At 36.3% G+C, this 11904-nt stretch overlaps 1 protein-coding gene across 1 annotated transcript; it reads left to right on the forward strand.

The window, feature by feature from the left end:
* Positions 1 to 2685: 2685 nt before the first annotated feature.
* LOC143239588 (uncharacterized) lies at positions 2686 to 11400 on the forward strand. Its single transcript, XM_076480809.1, has 2 exons — positions 2686 to 2851; positions 8423 to 11400. Exons 1-2 carry the CDS (start codon positions 2791 to 2793, stop codon positions 10243 to 10245), a joined length of 1884 nt encoding a protein of 627 aa, XP_076336924.1. The 5' UTR covers positions 2686 to 2790; the 3' UTR covers positions 10246 to 11400.
* The last annotated feature ends 504 nt before the right edge of the window (positions 11401 to 11904 follow it).

Genomic DNA, 11904 nt, shown 5'->3' on the forward strand with positions numbered 1-11904 from the left:
ACGAAAGTCACATCCAAATTTGCCCATCACGTACCGTTTCATCGAAATATTCAGTTTTGTCATGTTTTTTTCTTATATTTGTGTCCAAAAATTTTTGTAACTGTAAAAGACCTATGTACAATGTTTTGTGCAGTCTGGGCACGTCCAGGCATGAAATCAGGCCAGGTTGGAAGCTGTTCTGTGGAAGTATGCAGCCCGGGCAGGCCGGAGCCAGCTTGACCCTGTCTCAGCAGGCTATAAAAGTGGCTTGCATATACAGATGCTGCTCATTGGATTAATATAGACCTTACAGTGTGTACGCATTGTTTCAGAATATAGCATTGCCTCAGTAGCACTGTAACAAGTAAGTTAGATGTTATAGACATGTTACAGAACGGTCAATATGTCTCGTCAATATCGTAACAGCCGCGATACATTCTGCTATATTTGTGGCGAGTATACTCTTGTTCATCAGAGACGCTCAATGACCGCTCTTGTGAAGAAAGCATATCATCTGTACTTCGGCTATAAAATTGGTGATCAAGACCAGGAATGGGCGCCTCATATTTGTTGTGCGACTGTGCTGTCTGTCTGACAAAAGACAATACTGTTTGCTGTCCCTATAATATGGCGAGAACAGAAAGACCATGTGACGGACTGTTACTTCTGTTTGATTAATGTGTCTGGTTTCTCTGCCAAAAACAAGAAGTCAATTGAATACCCTAATCTGCCTTCAGCAATGAGACCGTGCTACATGACGACAGTCTTCCAATTCCAAAAACACCAGAGAAATGGACCTTAGATGAACCAGATGAAGAAACTGCAATGCAGGGAACTGGCAGTGACGTTGATCCCAATTTTGAACCGTGCTCCTTAGGCGATGTACATCTCATAACACAGTCAGAATTAAACGATCTGGTCAGAGATTTGGGTCTGTCAAAAGCAAAAGCCAAATCTCTGGGTTCGAGACTACAGGAATGGTGTTTGCTGTCACCAGGTACGAAACTTTCTGTTTCTCGAAGCCACCAAGATGATATAACCAAATTCTTTGCACAAGTTGACAGTCTCTGTTTCTGTGTTGACATCGAAGAATTGTTCTCTGTTTTGGGTTGTGACCATGACTCGCAAGAGTGGCGTCTCTTTATTGATTCATCAATGTTAAGCCTCAAAGCTGTTCTGTTACACGATGACAACGGTCACCCTTCAATACCTGTTGACTATGCAGCACACATGAAAGAAACCTACGAGAACATGGAAATGTCGCTGAAGCACATCCAGTACAGCAAGTACAAATGGAATATCTGTGGAGATCTGAAAGTCGTTGCTTTGTTACTGGGACTGCAGCTCGGCTATACAAAGTACTGTTGTTTCATCTGTGAATGGGACAGTCGTGCCAAAGAGTCACTTATTCTAGACAGAGCTGGCCACTCCGTAAAAAGTTAGTTCCAGGACAGAAAAATGTGGCACATGAAGTGTTTGTCGACCCGGCAAAGATTTTTTTGCCTCCTCTTCACATAAAATTGGGACTTATGAAAAATTTCGTGAAAGCAATGAACAAAGAAGCAGAAGGTTTTCATTATTTAAGATAGATGTTCCCAGGAATAACTGAGGCCAAGATCAAAGAGGGCATTTTTGTTGGCCCTCAGATCAGACATGTTATGAGTGACAAGCGGTTCGAAGATCTGTTAGTTGGGCCGGAAAAGATTGCCTAAAAAGCCTTCAAAGACGTTGTTGACAATTTTCTTGACAATTACAGAGCCCCACATTACATTCAGCTGGTAGACAAACTTCTCAAAGCATACAAAACAATGAAGTGCAACATGTCACTCAAGATTCATGCCCTCCACTCACACTTGGACTTCTTCTCCGCAAATATCGATGCTGTCAGTGACGAACACGGTGAAAGGTTTCATCAGGACATTGCTACAATGGAAAAACGATATCAGGGCAACTAGAATCCGTCAATGCTTGCTGATTACTGTTGGCCATGCAACGTGATGCACCGGACATTGAATACAAACGAAAATCAGGAGCAAAACACTTTTAATTATGTTGAACTTAATAGCGTATTAGACACATAAACGCAATTAAATACGCTATTGCCGGTAAACAGTTAACTGTCTTTATATTTCTCAGAGTTCTTACGTGATGAAGCAAAACCAAAACTATATTTGTGCATACCCACCAGGTATTTGTCACAATCAGCAAAAACTTTTCAGGAAGCAAAACTTTTCAAAAAAAAATTGTTGTGCAGTGAATAATTGAGCAATGTTAAACGAAACTGCCTACTTTTGAGAGATAACAGTGTTTGTTGAACTCTTTTACTATCATAAATAAATAAGATCTTTAGTGGATTGTGTAAAGTGTGTGTGTGTGTATAAATTAAACAATGAATAAACATATCTTTCCTTTGCAACATCCTACAGAGTTCAACGGTCATGCTAATTCTCTAGTCTTTTATTGACATTTTAAAAAATTTCCCAGCTAATACATACAGATTAAAAACTTGTGTTTATGTAATTCGTTAAACCTACTTAAAAAAAAAAAACAACCAACAAAATCTCCAAATTGGCACGGGGCGGTAACGTTACAGGCACGTGCACCAGTGACAAGACATCTCACGAAATGTGGAAGGTGGTCAACACGAGATTGAGATTCTGCTAGTCGCACGCATGCGTCTTATAGCATACACGTTGTAGTATTTCAGAAAGGTGTTCAAAAAAAAAATTCAAGTGGTTTCCTTGTTCAACTGTGGTCAGGAAGCGCTTAGTTGTATGTGTGGAAAACGGACCTTCATTTGAGATTCTCGCAATGAAAATGTGGTTCGTGATAACCGTATTTTGTCTACAGCAATGGACCCCATCAATATTGGGTAATTTGTTTAACTTAATTTGTTTAAAGTATGTACAGTGTAATCATACAGATGTAACGTTTACTCCTGACGAACTATTGTGTTTAGTTCTTATAAACAGATGTTGTTTACTTCTGTTTATAGAACAGTTTTAAAGTTCAGTTAATTCATAACAACTAATGTTATACTATTAGTTTAAAAACAACTTGCTGGTTTACCAGTTCTGACCGATAGCAAAGTTAATTAACAAAACATAATGATAATAAATAATACTGTGTTATTAATCCACGTCTTAATAAACCTTATTTGGAAATGACCTATAATCCAATAATAATTTCAATTCACTAAATTAATTTAAGTCACACCATAAAAATAGTTGTTTATGAATGCTGATACCATAAATGCCAGACTGCTATTCTTTCATATCTAGGATGGCCTAATGAATTCTACCATTAGAAGAAGGCCCTCAACGGTACTGGATATAGTAAATATTGTTAGAATTAAACCTCTATAGTTGAATTCATAGAACAGAAAAGGATTAAATGTTTCATCAACATCAAAGTTTTCAAATTTTTAGATATGTAAAATGAATAATTCAAGCTAAAATTTGGAAAACTATAAACGAAAAGCATCGGTTGATTTCTCCAACATAGGAACGACGACATTGCTGTCTGGAGGAAGTCGTCTTCACTTTGTTCTTATAACAGTATTAGTTTCAATAACATGTTTTAATGGCTGTGTTGCGTGTGTGGTTTCTTACTGCAAAACCACATCGGGCTATCTGCTGAGCCCACCGAAGGGAATCGAACCTCTGATTTTTGCGTTATAAATCCGTAGACATACCGCCGTACTAGCAGAGGGCTAATGAGTGTGTTAGAGTTTCCATAATTTGTTTTAATTACTGTGTTTGAGTTCCCATAATTTATTTTAATGACTGTGTTAGTTTTCACAATTTGTTTTCATGACTGTGTTAGACTTTTCACAATTTGTTTTAACGACTGTGTTAGTTTTCATAATTTGTTTTAACGACTGTTAGAGTTTCTATAATTTGTTTTAATGACTGTGTTAGAGTTTCTATAATTTGTTTTAATTACTGTGTTAGAGTTTTCACAATTTGTTTTAATAACTGTGTAAAAGTTTTCACAATTTGTTTTAATGACTGTGTTATATTTTCACAATTTGTTTTAATGGCTGTGTTAGAGTTTCCATAATTTGTTTTAATGACTGTGTTAGAGTTTCCATAATGTATTTTAACAACTGTGTAAGAGTTTTCACAATTTGTTTTAATGACTGTGTTAGAGTTCCCATAATTTATTTCAATGACTGTATTAGTTTCCACAATTTATTTTAATGACTGTGTTAGAGTTTTCACAACTTGTTTTAATGACTGTGTTAGAATTTCTATAATTTATTTTAATGACTGTGTTAGAGTTTCCATAATTTATTTTAATGACTGTGTTGGAGTTTCCATAATTTATTTAATGACTGTGTTAAAGTTTTCACAATTTGTTTTAATGACAGTGTTAGAATTTTCACAATTTGTTTTAATTACTGTGTTAGAGTTTCCATAATTTGTTTTAATGACTGTGTTAGAGTTTCCATAATTTATTTTAATAACTGTGTAAGAGTTTTCACAATTTGTTTTAATGACTGTGTGAGAGTTCCCATAATTTAATTTAATGACTGTGTTAGAGTTCCCATAATTTATTTTAATGACTGTATTAGTTTCCATAATTTATTTTAATGACTGTGTTAGAGTTTCCATAATTTATTTTAATAACTGTGTAAGAGTTTTTAGAATTTATTGTAATAACTGTGTTAGAGTTTCGACAATTTGTTTTAATAACTGTGAGATGTTCTACAATATTATTCCAGTTTGTAGGACACTGAAATCCTGTAAGAGAAATGTTTATTTTATACCACAAAAACAGAAACACACACCCACAAAAAAATTCAAAAAAACAACAGCTTATCTAAACCTGTATTCATCTTTCTATTTATTTGTTTTTGCTAATGGTTTTATACAACATGGATAATGAATAGTTCAGTATTATAACTTATGTTCAAGTAGTTCTGTATAATTGACTATGAAATTCCCGCCAACCTCTTTCTGTCATAAAGCAGTAGTTTGTTGGTTTTTTTTATTTTTTTGGTTCCAGGCATTTGGCAGTATACGAACCAAGAGGATAAGGCATATGGGACAATGAGTGTTAACTATCTCACCCGCACTAATGTACGATAACAATAACAAGGAACCTTTAAATGCCGTTCAAATTACTACTTACTTGCTAGTTGGTAACGGTATCTATGCCTATGAAAAAAACACCCCCCACAAAAAACAGTATTGAATGTTTTCGACCGTAAGGCATCTTATACACAGGTAGCTTAAGAATGTAGATCTAAGACCTGTAGAGTTCAGGTATGTGCTTCCCTAATTTTAAACAACAAAAAGAATGACAGCAGCTAGCGATACACTCCGCCGCAAGGGTTTTATTTGGTTCTTTGATCCGAATAGTAGAATTAACTGTTATTCTTAAAGTGTGCTCACAGCTAAAAAATGCAGAGCGTATTCGGCAACAATGCGATCTGTAACTTGACATCATAATCAATAACCCAAGCCTGGCCCGTCATTACAGGGGCCACACATTTTCTAAACCATTCTGAAAATTTCTAGAAACCTCTTTGGTTACTTGCAAAAGATACAAACTAAGTTCTTCATTGTAATGACGATAAGAAACCTTTTGTTTGGTGTCGTCCATTATTCACAGTATAAGTCTACTTATACCATCTTTTTTCTCTCTCTTAAAACAGGTAGTTTTCTCTTTAATCTGTTAAGCCTACTTTGTACCTTTTGTTTTCCTTTGGTTTAAAAAATATGTTAAGCCTATTTTGTATTCTCCTTTTTTTTTTCTTAACAGATCTAAGCGTTTCTCTATATGACTTACGTCTAACTGAAATATCCAGATGTATTTTTTCCTCACTACTGTATTATTATTTATTTCTTTTCTTCAGTAAATTTATTTCAGATTTTCGCTGCACGAGACTATTTTAATCATCCATAAATTTGAAAGCCTAAAGAAGTGATAGTTAGTTAACGCCACCGACCGCAAACTCTTGACATACTATATTATCGAATAGTGGAATTTAACTGTTGATGTTATAACACACAAAGTGCAGAGTGCGCTTGTGCAGTAATGGGACGCGAACCATGTACCTTCAGATCAAAAGCGCAGCACGATAGCCACTTGGTTACGCTCATATGTGTTATATAATAAAACTGGAAATATTTTTGAGAAAATCGTATCCAGGGGGCAGTTTATATACATTTAATATTCAAGAAGGTTTTTGTTTCTTTTTTTATGACCAAGCAGTTTTATTGGACTTTAGTAAAAAAGTCCAACTTTACACCCTCTTTATGCATTCGTTCTCTTATTGTAGTTATTTACAGGACGTCAAATCCTTAATATATATGGTAGGTGGTGTGATGTTGAAAGACGTATAACTGAATCTATTTGACCTTTGTATCGTTCCAAGGAAACCTGAATGTTTTTAATGAGATATTATGGCCGTGCTTATTTTATACAAGGCATGTTTATTGCACCTGTTGCACTAACACACAGGCATATTATCATAAATGTAAAGCGGCGATTGGGTTTTGTATAGTTATAAAATCTGAACGACCTTATACGTCGCTATGTTAGTTAGAGGAATGTTATTTTATTCTAGGGCCTAAACAGAAGTGTATATAATATATTGTGGTGTCTTTCTTATTATATATATATAGTTTATTCTATAGCCTAGTTTTCGTACGTGTACTTTAGTTTGGCACCTGAAGTATTGTTGTTGTTGTTCTTTTGTGTGAAGTCAAGTACAAACCTACACGATGACTTATCTGTCCTTTGCTCATTACGGGTATCGAAAGCCGTTTTCTGGCGTTGTAAGTCCACAGACATACAGCTGTGCTTCCATAGAGCCTTAGCGTATTGTGTACATGTGTGTATATAGTTTATTGTTGCGTTGATTTTCTTCCAAAGCTATTCGAGGGCTGTTTGCGCTAGCGGTCACTAATTTCGAACTGATAGGCTAGAAGGAATGCAGACAGTCAACACCACCCACCGCAAGCTGTTAGGCTAAGTCTGACCGAATAATCGGTTTTGACCGTTACTCTTACAACGCACGCACGATCCAAAGTATAGAACACGTCTTTTTGAGGTGGTTACGGGACACGAACCCCATATTATCGGATCCACTGTATCGCACGCTAGCCAGTGGACTGCGATCGGCCCATTCATAGTTTCTTATGGTATTTAACTGGTATTTGTACTTATATTTATGGCAAAACTACTAAGCGTAAACGCAGTCCCTAATTTTGTACTACTTACCACAGGAAAATTAGCCAGTCAGCAACAACTCACAATTCTCTGTTATGACGTGCCTAAAACTTAATGTGCAGGAATACTTTGTGGTAGTGCATAGATTCGAACCCAGGTCACCAACTCCGGAATATAGAGTTATATAGAGTGCTATATTCAGTGCCGACGAGGTTCCTCGTGCTGACTGAAATACGACAAAAAAAAAAACAGCGGGTGATACTTTGTTTGTATAATGTTGCCATACACAACAAGTGCTTTTCTGCGAAGTGTAACTTACCACTTTCATGAGTCATTTACACATTAGAATTAGGTTTGGAATCCTTTCTTAAATTTGGTTTATCTTTCGGTTCTGAAAACCAAAAGGAGATTTCTTAATCTCTCAAGTTCTTGTTTATAACCTTCCCGAGAAGAATTGTTTCTAATCAAATATCGGGATTTCAGGTTTCTATTTGGAATGATCATGAATGTAGTTTTAGTTTCACTGGTATTTTTCTCTCTTGGTTATCCTAGATATCAATTTCTCATAACATCCTGTCAGTCGTGATTACTGGCACCTCCAATAATTTATACATAAATAAACGAAAATGAAAAACCTAAACAAGACAATTTTAAAAGACGTAAAGTTTAAAGTTTAAAGGTAAAGTCAACAACTAGAATCTTCATCTCTTGATAATCCAACATCAAACCTTAAGTTGTTTAGTTAAAACCAGAATTCTAAAATTTTCTGTTGATATTAATAAGACATATAAATCGGATTTATTTCACTTTAAACTATTTATAACTGTAAGCTGACCGTGTCGTATTACTATTGTTCCCTCTACGTCAAGGATTATCTTTTCTTTTTTCTTTTTTTTCAAGACGTCCCCTATAGCACAGCATGGCCAGGTGGTTAGGGCATTTGACTCGTAATCCGAGGGTCGCGGGTTAGATTCCCTGTCGCACTAAACATACTCACCCTTTCAGCTGTGGGGGCGTTATAATGTTTCAGTCAATCCCACTATTCGTTGATAAGAGAGTACCCCAAGAGTTGACGGTGGGTGGTGATGACTAGCTGCCTTCCCTCTAGTCTTACACTGCTAAATTATGGACGGCTAGCGCAGATAGCCTTCGTGTAGCTTTGCGCAAAATTCAAAAAACAAAACAAACAAACAAAGAACAGCTTAGATTTATGTTTATAAAATGAAATAAGTGTTTTACTCTTTTCCATCTCATCCCGAAGGTTTGAAGGCCCTGTATCCTACACCTCCAGAATTTTTGAACATCGAGACGTCGATTCTTCAACTAATGATGGACCAGAATCGCTCTTACGGATTCCTTGGTGTCGTAGCTGAAAATCATCTCGTGTATCGACAGGTGTTCTCAGATCGGTCCATGAGATCAAATCTGTTTTTTAGGTCCCGCAGTCTTTCCCATTATCTGGTTGCACTAGCTGTGCTGAAGCTATCCGAAGACCGAAAGTTGGTTCTCAACAATCGCGTCTTCGGATTTTCTGGATTACTGCACAAATTACTGCCTTGGAGTACGTTCGAGAGCGGCAAGTTAGACCAGGGAGTCTATGGAATAACTATCGAACATCTGTTGATGCAAACTTCGGGCTTAGAATGTCGAGTACTAAACTATTCCACTGGTCAAACTGAAGATATCAGAGATCAGGGCAAAGACGAAAATAAGGGGGATCACCGAAGAATCAACTTTACAAATCTTTTGAAATTGATTTTGTCCAGACCACTTGTTCATCCTCCGGGATCAAACCGGTGTTCGGGCGATGAAGGTTACATCATCTTATGTTTTGTCATCGAGTCGATCAGTGGACAGAAGTGCGAAGATTTTATCAAAGTTACGCTGCTAAATTCGGTTGGGATGTGGCAAACGTGTCTAGGCAAAGAATGCTCTGAGCTGGTTGATCGACGTGAACAATCTTGTATTGAAAATAGCCCACGTTCGCGGGTAAGCTCTATGATTTTGTCAAGCCCTACACGTGAACAAACTGAATTGTATGTCTTCACTTTTTTTCAACACTGGAATTATTCGGTGTACGATATTCTACGTCTTTTCTCTTCTTACTTTTCACACCACATTTACAGATTCTTTTCTTCAGTTTCCTTGAAATTCCTTTTTGAACAGCCCGTTGAAAAAATATCCCAACACGCCAGCAGATGGGCCACTATGGGAGTTCGAGCTGACAACAATGGCGTCAGTTGGATCGAATCGGACAGATCTAGTGATAAGGACTTTGTTTTGGGGTGCAAAAACACACGAGGTGAGAAAAAGTGGATACAATCAGGTTCTAAAAGTACCTGCTGGTTCTTTTTACTTTCTGGAAGAAAGGGATATCAGTTAAAGAAGACACTTACCGCCTTGTGGGAAAGAAAAATTACGTGGCCTATGAATGTGGTTTACCCCGACCTTTTTGATTTTATTTTACATGATACATATCGAGACGCTGACCTAGGAGTAAAGTTTTCAGTTCCAATCACCTCCAAAGATTCATACGTTACGGCCATTGGACGCTCGAATTACACCGTGTTTCGTTCTAATCAGTACGTGTTTCACGGTCAACAGTATTTCTCTTACATTTTAGGCATAAATGTGCAGTATAGACAACTCGTTTGTAAGTCTAACAACTCCTTCACCGATACTAAGCTCACTAATTGTAGTTATAAAAGTTCTTTAAACTTAACAAATATCGAATCTAAGAAAAACTTTAAGAAACTAAATATAAACAGTTTTATAAAAACTAAAGCTACCTGCGATATAAAAGTGAAGCGAGAAAGACTGAATTATTTGATCACACTCTTTAGAAAGAAAGGTATGTATCTTGCCAGTTTTACCTGCAGTTTTTCAGCTACAGAACTGTCCGTGACCTTCACTACAATGCAGCCTTGCAAGTGGCTTCTCAGCTACAAGTTGACGTGGACGGAAGTTGAGGAACTTGCGAAATTATATGAAAAACGTGGGTTTATTATATCAGAAATGTGTGGTTACGAAGAAAGTCAAGAAAAATACTTTTTGGTTAGGTGGATAAAAAATATAATAGAGTAAGATAAAACGAAATTTTCAAAAGAAAGTTCCTTTATGGAATTTCTCACAAAATTCAATATTTAGAGAACTTTTAATTTTGTTGTTAATTTTTCAGTCACGAAGGAAATTATGTTTATTAGTTTTCGTTTACATATGACTAATTTTTATAATAACAAATAAAAACTAACTCTCACTTTTTATAACTCGTTTACAAAGAATCGGTCTTTTTATTAATTCTCAAATTACCGACTTGTTGGCCAGGTGGGTTAAGGCGTTCGACTTGTAATCCGAGAGCCGCGGGTTCGAATCCCCGTCGCACCAAACATACTCGCCTTTTCAGCCATGGGGGAGTTGTAATGAAACGGTGAATCCCACTATTCGTTGGTAAAAGAGTAACCCAAGAGTTGATGGTGGGTGGTGATGACCAGCTGCCTTTCTTCTGGTCTTATACTGCTAAATTAAGGACGGCTAGCTCAGATAGCCCTCGAGTAGCTTTGTGCGAAATTCAAAAAACAAACATATCGACTTGTTTTTTACACTGTTCAGATAACACAGTGTATAGCTTTTTGCTTAAATACAAACAAAACAAGCAGTTGAGACAGAAAAAATTCATATCTCAGCTTTTCAATCGCAATGGATTTAAATCCAAACTATTAAGTTATGATAAAAAATTCTGACTTAGTTTATGAACAAAAAAACAACAAAAATTGCTACAGTATTTCTTGAATTTGTTTTTAGTGAACGATGTCCAGGAAATTGGGCCTACATGGGGCGAAGTTTTAAAATTCTGCTAGAAGGATGTAGAAAAATAAAAGCAACAGTGATGCTTAGAAATAACTATTAATTGTGGCAAAGAGATTGATTAAAAGGTCGGTAATTAATGACCCAATTGAGAATACAATGCATGCGCTCCGATAGGATTATCTAAATCTATAATTAAGTGTATACCTGAGGACAAATACGAAAATATAAAGATAAGTTTAAGAAAGGAATAATACATCTGTGTACAAAGGCCTAACAGTAATATATGTGTATAAAAAGGCTTAACGACAAAAACTACCTACGAAGAAATGGCTTTTCAAAATATTAAAAAAAAAAGGTGAAGTGGAAAGAATGTACGTGTTTTAACGAATTAAAAGAAATCAGCTAATAGTGTTTGGATTATTTTAGCAATAAGTCAACATTAGTGAGGTTTAAATTTCCCACAGAGAATCCATTACAGAGCTTTGTACCGAAAAACAAACAAGTAACACATTTCCTTTTATGTATGTTACTTATCTGTAAGTACGATCTGGCTAAAAAAAAATTAAAAAATCTGTACATGTGTCCATGCTCGACCTCCCACATTTAAGCGCGAGAGAGTCTATCGGACAGAAAGCGTAACGTGAGTAAGTGATGTTTGAAAACACCTTATTGGTCGACTCCTGATAAATCAGTTTAAGGGGAATACCAAAAGGTTCTCTTTACCTGTCTCGCGTTAATGTTTTATGCCAATTTTATTAGTCATTATCCTGTCTGTCTAACTTTGATTACAAGCTGTTGGATTGTTCAATTATAGTGTTTGAGGGGGAGGGAGGTGGAGTGGTAAGGGGCGAGGAGGAGATGAATTATCTGGTTGGAATTAGAGGGTATACTCAAAAAGTCAATTCACCACCTGGCGGAAAATGTTATCTGTTCTTG

Source organism: Tachypleus tridentatus, chromosome 13, assembly GCF_004210375.1.
Source record: "Tachypleus tridentatus isolate NWPU-2018 chromosome 13, ASM421037v1, whole genome shotgun sequence".
Lineage (NCBI taxonomy): Eukaryota > Metazoa > Arthropoda > Merostomata > Xiphosura > Limulidae > Tachypleus > Tachypleus tridentatus.

Bases quoted from the DNA above. Each gene is read 5' to 3' on its own strand.
- LOC143239588 (XM_076480809.1), top strand. From the start codon at position 2,791: ATGAAAATGTGGTTCGTGATAACCGTATTTTGTCTACAGCAATGGACC. The intron at 2,852-8,422 runs GTAATTTGTTTA...CTCATCCCGAAG, and splicing joins ATGGACCCCATCAATATTGG to GTTTGAAGGCCCTGTATCCT.